At 37.6% G+C, this 14,930-nt stretch overlaps 1 protein-coding gene across 6 annotated transcripts in view; it reads left to right on the top strand.

Moving 5' to 3' along the window:
• Positions 1–14,930, top strand: part of LOC105483267 (ubiquitin protein ligase E3 component n-recognin 3) — a 264,963-nt gene that overhangs the window by 211,610 nt on the left and 38,423 nt on the right. For all 6 annotated transcript variants that reach the window (XM_011744038.3, XM_011744040.3, XM_011744041.3 and 3 more), the window contains one exon: positions 13,867–13,991. In XM_011744038.3, coding sequence (XP_011742340.2) covers positions 13,867–13,991 — 125 coding nt within the window. The remainder of the gene's footprint in view (positions 1–13,866; positions 13,992–14,930) is intronic.

Below are 14,930 nucleotides of genomic sequence, written 5' to 3' on the forward strand. Positions count from 1 at the left end.
AATATGATTAATAAACAAGCATAATATACTAGCGCTGTGAGCTTCAATTAATATTTTTAATCATGAAATACACATAAAATAAAACTTACTATTTAAACAATTTAAAGTGTACAACTGAAGTGCCATTTAGTACTGTCATAGTATTGTGTGATCATTACCATTATTTAGTTCCAGAACATTTTCATCAGCCCCAAAGGAAACTCTATGCCTGTTAAGCAGTCACCTTCTTGTTTTCTCCTTCTCCCAACCCCTGGAAACCACTAATCTGATTTCCTGTCTTCATGGATTTGCCTATACAGGATATTTCATATTAATGAAATTATACATTACATTGCATTTTGTGTCTGGCTTCTTTCACTTAGCATGTTTTCAAGGTTTATCCACGTTATAGCATGCATTATTACTTCATTTATCTCGATGGCTTGGTAATATTCCATTGTATGGATATACAACATTGTTTATCCATTTGTCAGTTGATGGATTATTACCAACACAACTGATGGATCAGTTGGGTTATTACCGCCTTTTGGCTATTGTGAATAGTGCTGCCATGAACATTGATATAGAAGTTTTTGTTTGAGGCCAGGTGTGATGGATCACTTGAGGCCAGGAGCTCATGACCAGCCTGGCTAATATGGTGAAACCCCTTCTCTACTAAAAATACAAAAATTAGCCTGGCATGGTGGCACACACCTGTAATCCCAGCTATTCAGGAGGCTGAGGCACAAGAACCACTTGAGCCCGGGAGGTGGAGGTTACAGTGAGCTGAGATCACGACACTGCACTGTAGCCTGGGTGACAGAATGAGACTCTGTCTCAAAAAAAAAAAAAAAGTTTTTGAACACGTTTTTTTCTTTTTTGGGGGATGTATAGCTAGAAGTGGAATTGCTGGATCATATGGTAATTCTGTTTAACTTCTTGAGGTAATTATATATTTAACTGCAAAAGTTCAGATACTTTTGAATGTTACTTTTTTGGAGGGTTAGGCTGTGTCTGCTAATATAATCATTTGTGTTTATAGAGCTTAAAAACCTGTTAAATAGTCTCATTAAAATTAATCTCCTTGTAAAATTAGTTTCAAATTCTTTAGGCTTTTTGTGTCACTTTGGTTAGTTTTTCTTATTCTAGGGAAACAGTTGCCTTGGATCATGCTGGTTTACTCCTGATTGTGCTCTTCTAATTATATTAGTAGTATTACATTTTGAAATATTAAAAAATTACTTTATTATATCTTCAAAATATTTAAATATATTATTTAAATATACCTTTTACTTATAAGCTTAGTTATTACATAAACCTGAAAAGGTAAAAGGGAAGGAAACTTGACATAGAGAAGATTGTCTCTATGTCAGTATTTAATCTATATTAATATTTAATCTAAAGAGAAAAATATTTTAGTTAAGAGTAAAGGACCTGTTGTGTCAGTGTCTGAGAGCTGTAGCTGGTGCATCATCCTCCTTGTCAGAAGTCATTGTTGGCACTGGCTTTCAACAGAAGACGAAGTTCATGCTGAAAGAGGATGCAATACCTGAAATTAACCAAACCTAGTGAATTTAATTCAGTAGAAACAGAGTCTAAAAACTATGTTCTAAAATGAGTCAAGAAAATTGATCTCCTTAGTAATGGTTAATAGAATAAATTCAGGAAATCATCAACATAAAAATATATAATATTGTTAATAATCATGCCTTAAAGTAATATCATTAAAGAAGAGTTTCTTGGTGGACAAATTTAATAAGCAAATTTAATAAATTCATTGCTTGATTCAGTTCAAGAAATACTTAATAAGTACCTACTGTTTACCAGGTTGCTATGCTTCTTTGCCAAGTGCTGGATACACAAAGATGACTAAAACATGGACTTTGTGCTTAGGGAACCAAATAGCTAGGTATTTAGCAGTCATTAAATTTACCTGTAGTTAGAATTGCTTTTAAAACTTGTGCTTTATATTATTTCTTAAAATTTTACACTAATTCAAGATCAGATTATCTTGAGATTGGATTATACCGCTGTCAAACACATTGTATAATATTTTGCTAGCTGTCATTGTGGTGATGAATTCCTCTTAGAATTTAGGGTCAGACAAAAAATGCCATTACTTATTAATTTTTTTAGTCTTTCACAGTTTGAGAACTGGATAGAGGCCTTTAATTGCTAGGAAGTTCAGAGCTTAATTATATTTTCCACAGACAGGTTTTTTTTGAGGGGAGGTGGAGAGTTGGGGAGATAGAGTTATTAATATAAATTTTTCTTTTCCACTCCCTTTTGATGTAAGAGTTAATAGTAGTCTTTATTGTGACAGTGTTTTTATTATAAACTATTTTTATTGTAAGAATGTGTATTTGTATAACTGTTTAAGTTATTGGTTGTTATTAGAAGAGAAAAGCAAAGGAAAATTTTACTGTATAGACTTACTAGAATGTTAAATGCTTCCCATGGTTTTATCTGAAAAATAGATGGATGCATAAACCTACCTATATACCTCTTAAATTTTTTAATGCTTAGCATTGTTTCCGGGTTAAAAGACCTTTTTAGCCAATTATCTCATCAGAAGCTCAAATTAAATATATTAAAGACAAGTTTTTTCTTTGATCTCTTATGTCCTTGTATCTTATGTTTCATAATACTCATCACATCACTGGTCTCTAAAGAATAAACTCGGAAGTAACTTCTGACATCACTGTTTTCAGGTATTCATATTTAGTTCTTTATGTACAAGGGGAAAGAAGATTTATAACTTAGGATCAGATTTAGCTATATAATGTAGAGAAGAAACCAAATTAACACAGTAGCTTAAATAAGATACTGCTTGTTTTTCTTTCATGTAGAAGTATGAAAGTAGGCAGGCCAGACGCTTCTACTTCACAGCACCAGATTCTTTATGGTATGGCTCTCATCTCCCTGTGCCAAGGTAGCTGCTAAGAGTTCCAGGCATCACAGTCTAGTTTAAGGCAGCAGGATGAGAGTTAAGAGAGGAACTTCACCTTTTTTAAGAAGCCCTCTTAGACGATTCACACAAAATTTACAATTATTATCTCTCAGGCTAAAATTCTTTCTTATTTTTGAGCCTCCAGGGTTTAAGACATAAAATCATCATCCTTTATAGGGAGTGTATTAGTTCATTTTCATGCTGATTAATAAAGACATACCTGAGACTGGGCAATTTACAAAAGAAAGAGGTTTAATGGACTCACAGTTCCATATGACTGGGAGGTCTCACAATCATGGCAGAAGGCAAAAGGCACGTTTCACATGGTGGCAACAAGAGAAGAGAATGATAGCCAAGTGAAAGGGGTTTCCCCACATGAAACCATCACATCTCATGAGACTCATTCACTACCACGAGAACAGTATGGGGGAACCACCCCCATGATTCAGTTATCTCCCACTGGATCCCTCCCACAACATGGGGGAATTATGGGAGTTACAATTCAAGATGAGATTTGGGTGGGGAGACAATGAAACCGTCAGGGAGGGTCAGTTACCCAGGTTCGGATCATGTTGCTGTTCTTGAGGAGCTTCACAAATCTGTTCTTAACCATGCTTTCTAGAATACAGACTCCAAGATTCTGTAGAGCATCTGGGACCAGTGATTATAGAATATCCCTGCTTCCAAGATCCCATAAGCAGGGCTCACAGAAGAGAGCTTGAATGCTGCTTATTATTTTCCATTGACTTGAAGAAAAAGTATCTCAGTTTTGCTTTGTTATAAATCAAGGGCTTAAAAAACTATTTATTTACAAGCGTACATAACAGTAAAGAGCAGAGTTTCATGAACCCCCATGTCAACTCATGACCAGTCTTGTTTTATTTATACCCTGACTTATTCCCTACTCCCTCCCACCTGTGGTTATTCTGAAGCAAATTCCAGACCGCATATCATTTTATCTATATAGTCTTCAGTATATATCTCTAAAAGATAAGGATTCTTAAAATAATAAAAGAAAATATTGTGAACACAATTAAAAATGAATGGTTATGCCTAAATATCAGTAACTATCCCATCAGTGTTCAAATTTCCATAGTTGCTCCTTGTAAATGATTTTTTTTTTTTTTTTTTTGAGACAGTCTCTCTCTGTCGCCTAGGCTGGAGTGCAGTGGCACTATCTTAGCTCACTGCAACCTGTGCCTCCTGAGTTCAAGCAATTCTCCTGCCTCAGCCTCTGGAGTAGCTGGGATTACAGGCACCCACCACCACACCTGGCTAAGTTTTGTATTTTTAGTAGAGACAGGGTTTCACCATGTTGGCCAGACTGGTCTCAATCTCCTGACCTTGTGATCCACCTGCCTCAGCCTCCTAAAGTGCTGAGACTACAGGCATGAGCCACTGCGCCAGGCCTGTAAATGATTTTTTTATGTTTGGTTTATTTGACTTAGGATCCAAAAAAGATCCATACATTGGATTTGGTTTTTTTAGTTCTTTTAAATCTGTTGTGGGTTGCTTCCTTCCTCCTACCTCCTTGCATTTTATTTGTTGAAAAATCTGGGTCTTTTTTCCTTCAGAACTTCCCATAGTCTCTATTTTGCTAATTGTACCCCCAATAACATCATTTAATAACATGATCTTCTGTCCCTGTGTGTGTCCTACAAACTGGCAGATAGATTTAGATGGAATCAGTTTCTTATTTCTTTTTGCAAAAATACTTCATGGATAGTGTTTAATATTTTTGTCAGGAGATATAATTTCCAGTTGTTTCTCTTTATGTGACAGTAGAAGCTATTGATTATTCTCTAGATTTATTCCTTAATTATTTCATTTGTTAAGTGGAATTCATAAAATAAAATTTTTTCCTATTTATTTTTCCTATTTGTTTATACATTGGTAAAGTTGATACAGGAAAGGCAGGTTAAATGCTTGATTTTTTTTTTACCAGTTTTCAGAAAAATGACTTTTTTTGTGTGTGTGTTCTCCAAAGGTGATTTCTTTTTTTTCCAGTATTATGAATTCTTGGATTTTAATATATTTAGCATCCTTCAGTTCCATAGTAAAATAATAACTGTTTAAACACCTCAGGTTGGCTTGTATCCTATTGATATAACCCCAACAGTCTTTGATAGCTTCTTCAAACCAAAGCTTTATTTTTTTTTCTATTTTGGGGAGGCACAGGGTCTTGTTCTATTGCCCAGGCTGGAGTACAGTGGTGCAGTCATAACTCACTGCAGCCTTGACCTCCTGGGCTCAAGCAATCCTCCTGCCTCAGAGTCCGTGTAGTTGGGACCACAGGCGCACACTACCACATTTGGCTAATTTTATTTTTTGTAGAGATGGAGGGGGTCTCACTCTGTTGCCCAGGCTGGTCTCAAACTCTGGGCTCAAGGAATCCACCTGCCTTGGCCTCCCAAAGTGCTGGAATTACAGGCATGAGCCACTGTGCTGGCCTAAGACCAAGGCTTTTTAGTATGTGGTTCCAGAGTTCATTAATAGGATTCAGGAAATCCATCAGTCTCCTAAAATGGTAAGGAAAAAAATTATACATATATGTGCATTTTTTTTCTGAGTAGTTTCACAGCTCTTACCAGATTTTCAAAAGGATTTTGACCCCTGAAATTTAATTACTTATATTATCCTGGAGACTCCTGGCCATAGACAAATATATTTTGTAGGATCAGCAGATTACAGTGGGATGAGAAATGAGAAGTGAGATAATTGAGAAGGTGAAGAGAGAGATCTTCTAAGAGAGAATGGAGGAGAACAGAAGCCATACATGATGTACAGCAGTACCCCCTTACCCATAGTTGCACTTTCTGTGGTTTTTGTTACCAGTGGTCAACTTTGGTCCAAAAAGAGTAAATGGAAAATTCCAGAAATAAACAATTTATATATTTTAAGTTGCATGCCATTCTGAGTAGTACACTGAAATCTTGTGCTGTCTTGTTCGTTTCTTCCTGGGAAGTGAAGTCATCTATTTGCCCAGCATATCCACTCTGTAGATGCTACCCACCCATTAGTCATTTAGTATCCATCTGGGCTGTCAGAACAACTGTCGTGGTATCACAGTGCTTGTGTTCAAGTAACTCTTATTTTACTTAATAATGGCCCCAAAGCAGAAGACTAGTGATGGTGGTGAGAAATAAAAATAAAATCTTAAGCTCCCCAACTGAGCAGATGTGATTAAAGAATGATCTTTTGTTTCTTGTTTTCTAGAGCTGGTTTCTGCTTACTCCTTAGAAAATAATTCAGGTTGGCCGGGCGCGGTGGTTCAGGCCTGTAATCTCAGCACTTTGAGAGGCCAAGGCGGGCGGATCACGAGGTCAGGAGATCGAGACCATCCTGGCCAACATGGGGAAACCCCGTCTCTACTAAAAATACAAAAAATTGGCTGGGCTTGGTGGCGGACGCCTGTAGTCCTAGCTGCTCGGGAGGCTGAGGCAGGAGAATGGCGTGAATCCAGGAGGTGGAGCTTGCAATGAGCCGAGATCGCGCCACTGCACTCCAGCCTGGGTGACAGAGCGAGACTCCGTCTCAAAAAAAAAAAAAAAAAAAAAAAAAAAGAAAATAATTCAGGTTAAAGGTTGATAAGGGAGGGGCACACTGAGGTGTGAACAACATTCTTTAGGATCATCGTATCATTCTTTAATCACATTTAGCTAATCATCTGGGGTTGCAACCGAACTCCCCTCTCCCTCTTTGCAGTTTCACAATACATCCCTTCCCCAAAGCTGACCAGCATCTCTAGACTAGTTTTGGCCAACTCATGGAGGAAGTTCAGTGAGGGTTTTTGTGTCTTCTACTCTACCTTCTAATGTCAGAGGGCCGAAACCTCCACCCTGGCATCATGCTGCTGCCGCCATTTTTTGAACAGGCAACCCATGAAGAGGCATGAAGCTAAACTGCGCATGTGCATGTTTCTCCTTTCATAAATACTCATGACTCTTCCTACAGCTTATTGAATATGAACACCAGGCCACCCTGTTTAGCATAAATTCCTGACCTCCCTCAAAGGACTTGCTCTTGGCTTATCCTACAGGCTGTGATTCCCAGCTTGCTGATGGCTAGCCTACAGGATACAAACTTTTTGAGAAATAAAGCCCTCCTTTCCAAATTTGTAAACCTTGTGATTCTTCAGTTGACACTGGCAATTTGGATACACCAAAGAGAAACTAAATTTCTTTCTTTTAAGTGAAAAGGTGAAAATTCCTGACTTAATAAGGAAAGGAAAAAAATTGTATGCTGAGGTTACTAAGGTCTTTGGTACGAATGAACCTTCTATCCATGAAATTATGAAGAAGGAAAAAAAATTGTGCTAGTTTCACAATCACACTTTAAACAGCAAAAGTTATGGCCATAGTACAGTAAATAATTTTGAGAGATCACATTTTCATAATTTTTATTATAATATTGTAATTGTTCTATTTTATTATTGTTGTTAATGTCTTATTGTGTCTAATTTATAAATTAAATTTTATCATAGGTACATCTGTACAGTTGACCCTTGAACAACACAGAGGCTAAGGGTGCAGTCCCCCTTTACTTCTTCACTTCCCACCCTGCTCCAACATGCAATTGAATCCACTGCACGTATTTTTCGACTTCCCAAAAACTTAACTACTAATAGCCTATTGTTGACCAGAAGCCTTACCATAACACAATTAACACATAATTTGTATATGTATTATGTACTTTATTCTCACAATAAGGCTAGAGAAAACATTAAGAAAATCGTGAGAAAGAGAAAATGTATTTACTATTCATTAAATGGAAGTGGATCATCATAAAAATATTCATCCTTGTCATCTTCATGTTGAATAGGCTGAGGAAGAGGAAGGGTTGGTCTTGCTGTCTCAGGGGTGGCAGAAGTGGAAGAAAATCCTTGTATGAGTAGACCTGCACAGTTCAAACCCATCTTGTTACATAGTACTGCAGATGTAGGGTTCAGAACTATCTGCAGTTTCAGACATCCCTGGGGTCTTGGAGTGTATCTCCTGAGGGTAAGAGGGGGATTACTATTTCAAAGGGGTTATTTTTTTGTTTTCAAGATAGGAGAATTGTGAGCATCTTTAAGTGTTTGCCATTTCTCCATTCTTTACTTAATAACTCATGATGGTCCTTTACCTTATGTTGCCCTTTCGTAGAAGCCTTTCTATTGGATATCCTTCTTCTCATTGCCATAACTTCTCTGTGATTCTATTTTGATACTTGTCTGACTTGCCTGATTTTCTTTACTGTCTCCTTCTCCAGACTGTCAGTTCCTCCAAGACTAGCAGCACCATCTTGTGTATATCCCCAATGCCCACTTGGTACATCATATGTTCAGTAAATGCTTTGGGGATGCAGTGGGTGTGTGAAAAATACAATAGTCTTATTTTATGGCAATTGCTTCTTTTCCACTTTAAAATTCAAGAAAGCGATTACTTTCATTTGAATCTTTACCACTTACATTGTGATCACTTCTGTATAATGTTTTTTGAGAATGTTGGCAGTTTACCGGACCCCAAATTCAATTGCCTGAAGTATACCCAAAGGACCAGCATTTACTGCCCTATTAGTTGTTAGACGGACTTGGTATCTTCTCTTGGTTCTATGTTGACTACGGCAAATGAAGTTTTATTAAACTGTGTAGATTCTTCACTCATCAAAGAGAAAATAGACTTGAGTTTATCACACAGAAAAACACATCACAGATTGATTTTTCTTTTTGGAGAGGGTCAGAGCACATGTAGTTAGTAACTCCAAATCATAAAAGGTAAGACTAAGAAGATTTGATGTCTGCATGTGGTATATGCAAAGTGCTTTATTAAAGCAGTAGAATAGTATATATTTTTATAAAAAATTATCATGGTGATAGAAACAGAATAAAATGTCTGATACCTTCTTCAGATCATGTCCTGTTTACTTGTGTGCTCTTCCCCTAGGGATTTGTTATTTTAGATACACTCTACCTTGTCTTAAAAGAAACTACAGATAGTTTGCTTTTAAGGCATTTCAAGTAAGTATCGATCTTCCTTTGTTCATTCTCAGGTATTTTGATAGTGTTTTTTTTGTTGTTATTGTAATTTTTAAACACATTGATTTAGATTAGATGTCCAGTCCTTTTTTCTTCTTTTTAAATTTTGATAATTGTATTTGAAGGACTTTGTTTTCTGTTTTAATGTTGGTAGTTAGCAGTCTGTTGACCTAATATAAATCTCATGTGAGAGATTCTTTGTTTATTCTTGGTCCCTGAAAGATGTTGGTATTACACATGGCAAGCATTCAATAAATAAATATTCGTTAAATGAACAAGTGAATGTGAGAACTTAAGCTTTGACTTTAAATTGCCAGTTAACAGTCATCCATTGGTATCCATGGGATATTAGTTCCACGAGCCCCTGCCAATACCAAAATCCACAGATGCTCAAGTCCCTTACATAAAATGGTATAGTATTTGTATATAAACTACACATATCTTCTCATATACTTTAAATCATCTCTAGATTACTTAGTACAATACAAATGTTAAATAGTTGCTATACTGTATTTTTTAGAGCATAATGAGAAGGCCAAAATTTGTACATGTTCAGTACAGACACAACCATCTATTTTTTTTTCCCAAATACTTTTGATCCACGACTGGTTGAATCCATGGATGAGGAAACCACAGGTACAAAGAGCTGACTGTATTTTTTTAAATGATGATAATCAAGACAGACAAATGGACTAAACTAGAAATTAGTACTTTTCTATGATGAAAGGCTAAAACTAGTGGCTATCATTTCTTTTAGTACATTACTTCTATTTTATTTATTTATTTATTTATTTATTTATTTATTTATTTATTTATTTATTTTTTGAGACAGAATTTCGCTCTTGTTGCCCAGGCTAAAGTGCAATGGCACCATTATTGGCTCACTGCAAACTCCACCTCTTGGGTTCAAGCGATTTTCCTGCCTCAGCCTTCCAAGTAGCTGGGATTATAGGCACCCGCCACCACGCCCAACTAAGTTTTTGTATTTTTAGTTGAGACGAGGTTTCACCATGTTGACCAGGCTGGTCTCAAACTCCTGACCTCAGGTGATTCACCCACCTCAGCCCCCAAAATGCTGGGATTACAGGTGTGAGCCACCACTGCATCTGGCCACATCACTTCTTTTTAGTGAAAGAAAAAATATATGTATGTATAATTTAAGAAGAAGCTGTATGTGAGTGGTGTTTCTACACTATATAAATGACTTTCTGGTTAGGATGTTTTTGTTTGTGTGCTTAATAGACAAATTCTGTAATGTCTGTCACTTATTAAAATATTTAATTATTGATGGAATACTTTTCTTGACTTCGATGTTTCTTTCCTGGTTCTTCTACTGACTCATTTTCAGGCTCTTTTTAAATTAATTGTTTTTTATCTCCTGTCCCCTTCCTTCATGATTTTATCTTCTTTCCCATAGCTTTAACTATACCTATGATCTGATGATTCAAATCTCTAGCTTTAGACTACAACTCCCCAGTGAGTTCCAGACTTGAATTTTTAGACATGCCTCAAACTCAGGATATATAATGTTAATTTTCTACCTATCCAAGCCTGCTCTCATCCTCTGTTTTACATTTTAGTCAATGCTGCTACCATCTATGAGATACCATCATCACCCTCTACCTCCAAAGGTCTACCAAATCCTATAATTTCTGTCATCTAAATATGTCTCTAATATGGCTCATTCTGATTGTTGACTCATTGTTCCTCCTTAGTTCTGGGCATCCTGAAACTGTATGGAGGTTCCTCAGAAAACTAAAATAGAGCTACTGTATAATCCAGTAGTCCCACTTCTGGGTATACATCCTAAGGAAGTAAAATCAGTATCTCAAAGAGACATCTGCACTCCACTCCCATGTTCATTGTGGCTTTAATCACAATAGCCGAGATATGGAAACCACCTAAGTGTCTGTCAGTGGATGAATAAAGATAATGTGGCATATAAGTACACTGGGACATTATTTAGCCTTAAAAAAGAAGGAAATCTTGCCGTTTGTGACAGTGTGTATGAACCCATAGGACATAATGCTAAATGAAATAAGCCACAAAGAGAGAGATACTGCATGATCTCACTTATATGTGGAATCTAAACAAGTCAAAATAGAGAGTAGGAGGGTGGTTCACATGGGACAGGGAGGTGGGGAAAATGGGGAGATGTTGGTCAAAGGGTGTGCACTTTCAGTTATAAGAAGTAGTAGTTCTGGAGATCTAATATACAACATGGTGATGAGAGCTGTAATATTCTCCTGTATACTTAAAATGTACTAAGCAAAGAGATCTTAAGTATTCTCAGGACACACACATACACACAGACACATGTAACTATATGGGATGATGAATATGTTAGTTAACCTTGATTCTGGCCATCATTTCACAATGTATACTTATATCAAAACTACATTGTCTACCTTCAATAATGTAATTTTTGTCCATTATACCTCAGTAAAGCTGGAGGAAAAATAAAAGTTCATTCTGGCTAGAATAAGGAAAGTAGATTGCAGGGGGCTGAGAGGTGGTAAAGATAAACTACTGTACTGAAAAGAATTAACATAGAAGGCCTGACTGTTGTCCTTTGAAAGGCCTGCTTGCAACGTTAGGCCTTGACTAGCATCTGGGAACTTGATTTCAGGAGGGGCCCCACTATTCCCAGAATTGATAAAAGTGTCACACTATGCCTAAACTGTTTGTACAAAGAATATGGTTTATGCTGAACATACCTGCTTTCCTCTTGAGAGTCTGGAATTTTGTTATGTACCAGGAAGAGAGTACCTGCATAACCCCAGTAAAAACCTTGGGCACTGAGTCTCTAATGAGATCCCCTGGTATCCATTTCCTACATGCCATCACAGCTTGTTGTTGCTGGGGAAGTTTAGCACATCCTGTGTGGTTCTACTGGGAGAAGACTCTGGAAGTTTCCTCTGGACTTCACCCAATATGCCTTTTCCCTTTCCTGATTTTAACTTTTATCCTTTTGCAGTCATAAGTCATAACAGCTATGAGTATGATTCTGTATGCAGTCTTATAAGTCCTCCTAGTGAATCATCAAACTTGGCAGTGGTCTTCGGGACCCCCAACACAGCCACTTTAGCTGGGATTGTAGGTCTAGGCAAGAAAGGTTGGAAGTCTAGTCCAGGGTGTTGAAACTGACTTGAGAAATATTTAAAAAGTAGAATTAACAGGACTTGGTGATTATTTTAATGGGGAAATTGTCAAGAATATCTGAAAATTTCTGACTCCAGCAACTGATTAAATGGTAGTATCCATTTACTAGGGAGGAGTAAAATAGAAGGAACACTGAACCTGAAGAAAAATGATCTATATGGATTCAAGTTCAGACCTGGGTGCTTATTAGCTTTGATATAACAAGCACATCTTTCTGAAGCTCAGTTATCCAGTTGAGACTGTTTTGAGGATTGAATGAGACACTTGAAGAAAATTGCTAAGTTATTAGGTAAATATAAATGTTAATTATCAATATTAAAGCTTCCATTTATTAAGTACCTAATATGTGCCAGAAGCTACCAGGTACTTTACATATTGTTACTACTATTTCATATTGCTGTAGTTTTTTGTTTTTATTTTTATCTTTATTTGAGACAGGCTCTCACTCCATCGCCCAGGCTGGAGTTAAGTGGAGTGATCTTGGATTACTATAGCCTTCACCTTCTGAGCTCAAGTGATCCTTCTGCCTCCGCCTCCTGAGTAGCTAGGATGACAGGTGCTTGTCACCACACCCAGTTTTTTTTTTTTTTTTTTGAGACAGAGTCTCACACTTTGCCTGGGTTGGAGTGCAATGGCGCAATCTCAGCTCACTGCAACCTCCGCCTCCTGGGTTCAAGCGATTCTCCTGCCTCAGCCTCCCAAGTAGCTGGGATTTCAGGCACCCGCCACCACGCCTGGCTTTTTTTGGGTATTTTTTAGTAGAGACAGGGTTTCACCATATTGGCCAGGCTGGTCTCAAACTCCTGACCTTGTGATCTGCCCACCTAGGCCTCCCAAAGTGCTGGGAGTACAGGCGTGAGCCACTGCACCTGGCCACACCCAGCCATTTTTAAAATTTTTTGTAGAGATGGGGGTCTGTGTTGCCCAGGCTTATTTCTATAGTTTTCATTAAATTCTGTAGCCAAATTAGTAACCTAAACATCAAGATTTCTTTTTTTTTTTTTTACAAGATTTATATCATATTCTATATCATACTGTCCTTGTTAAGATGTATATCATATAGGGGTAGATGATGTGTTGGTTTTAAACACTGAGACTCCCAAACATTATTTTTGAGCATCTGAAGCCCAGGAAGGGCGTTTGCCAAGGTCCCACAGCTATTCCAAGGATGAATGGAGTTAGCACTCTGGTCTTCTGAAAGAGAGCACCGTTTCCACTATGCTGAGTGCTTCTCATTTATATGTTCTTTGGATGAATAGAGGAATTTTGCTTTCATAATTTCAGATCTGTTGGGCAGCAAATATAATAGTACATTATAATTTCAGACTCTCATGTGTCTAATCCTAGCACTTTGGGAGGCTGCAGTGGGAGGATTGCTTGAGCCCATGGAATTTGAGACTAGCCTGGGCAACATAAGGAGGCCCCATCTCTACAAAAAATAAAAAATTAGGCATAGTGGCACATGCCTGTAGTGCCAGCTACTGTTGGGTGGGGCAGATCACAGGCCAAGATGAGAGGATCGCTTGAGTTTGGGAGGTCGAGGCTTCAGTAAACTCTGATCACACCACTGCCCTCCAGGCACCACACTGCCTGGGTGATAGACTGAGACCTTGTCTCAAAAACAAACAACCAAACAAACAATGAAGTGTTGAAAACAAAAACCAATTACATATGCAAGGAAAGGCATATATTTGTAAAACTATCTTAAGTACAAAATATCTAGATTCCAAAGAAATAATGATTTTTTTTTCTCTTGCAGACCACTTTACTTGCATTGTGAAGGTACTTTTTACCCTACTGTACACACAGGCTCTTGCAGAACTCTCAGTTAAATGCAGCGAAGAAGATAGGTCAGCCTGGAAACACGCGGGAGCTCTCAAAAAGGTAAGTCTCTTTCTAAATTTGTCATTTAGCAGGTAGGTGAAGTCATTTAAGCTGGGGATATTGAGTGAATAAGAGTAGGTGTTACAAAATGAGTTACTGGTATTTTAATTGTAAATTGAGCACCTACAGGCTCAAAAACGTTGAAAATGTTTTCGCTGAACAATGAGGCCTTCTGTATCTGTGTCTAAACCTCATCCTTTTATCCCTTTATATTTCAGCAGTTTGTTTTGCCTTTTCTGCAAGCCTTAAACTTAGAGAAGTTGTAAAAATTGTGCTAACACAGCACATGGTAAAAGATCTGCAGACTTATCTATTTTATTTGCCACTTTTTCTTCTTGTCCCTATCCCCAATCACAATCCAAATATAGCTTTTGATGCACCACTTCTAAATTTAAAATCCTAGCCTTTTCTTTTTTTTTTTTTTTCCTCTCTGTCACCTAGGCTGGAGTGCAGTGGCACAATCTCGGCTCACTGCAACCTCTGCTTCCCGGGTTCAAGCAATTCTCCTGCCTCAGCCTTCTGAATCGCCGGGACTACAGGCACCTGCCATGATGCCCGGCTAATTTTTGTATTTTCAGTAGAGTCAGGGTTTCACCATGTTGGTCAGGCTGGTCTTGAACTCCTGACCTCGTGATCCGCCCACCTCGGCCTCCCAAAGTGCTGGGATTATAGGCGTGAGCCTCTGCGCCCCGCCAGTCCTAACCTTTTCTTAATAATGCTTCTTGAAATATTACCTTTTTTCATGTTAGAATATATACAAGTTCTCAGCAAACTCAGAGGAACTCAGTTTAAGCTAAATTATGTAAACCATTTAGAAAAATTACACTAAATGTAAATACTTTCAGTAGCTTGAGAACGAATGAGATACTATAGAGCTATAGAACCGAAGAACTGACTGAGTGGTTCAGCTTAGAGATAGGTAAAGAAGAAAATTGCTTC

The sequence above is a fragment of the Macaca nemestrina genome, chromosome 11, assembly GCF_043159975.1.
Source record: "Macaca nemestrina isolate mMacNem1 chromosome 11, mMacNem.hap1, whole genome shotgun sequence".
In the NCBI taxonomy this organism is placed as follows: Eukaryota; Metazoa; Chordata; class Mammalia; order Primates; family Cercopithecidae; genus Macaca; species Macaca nemestrina.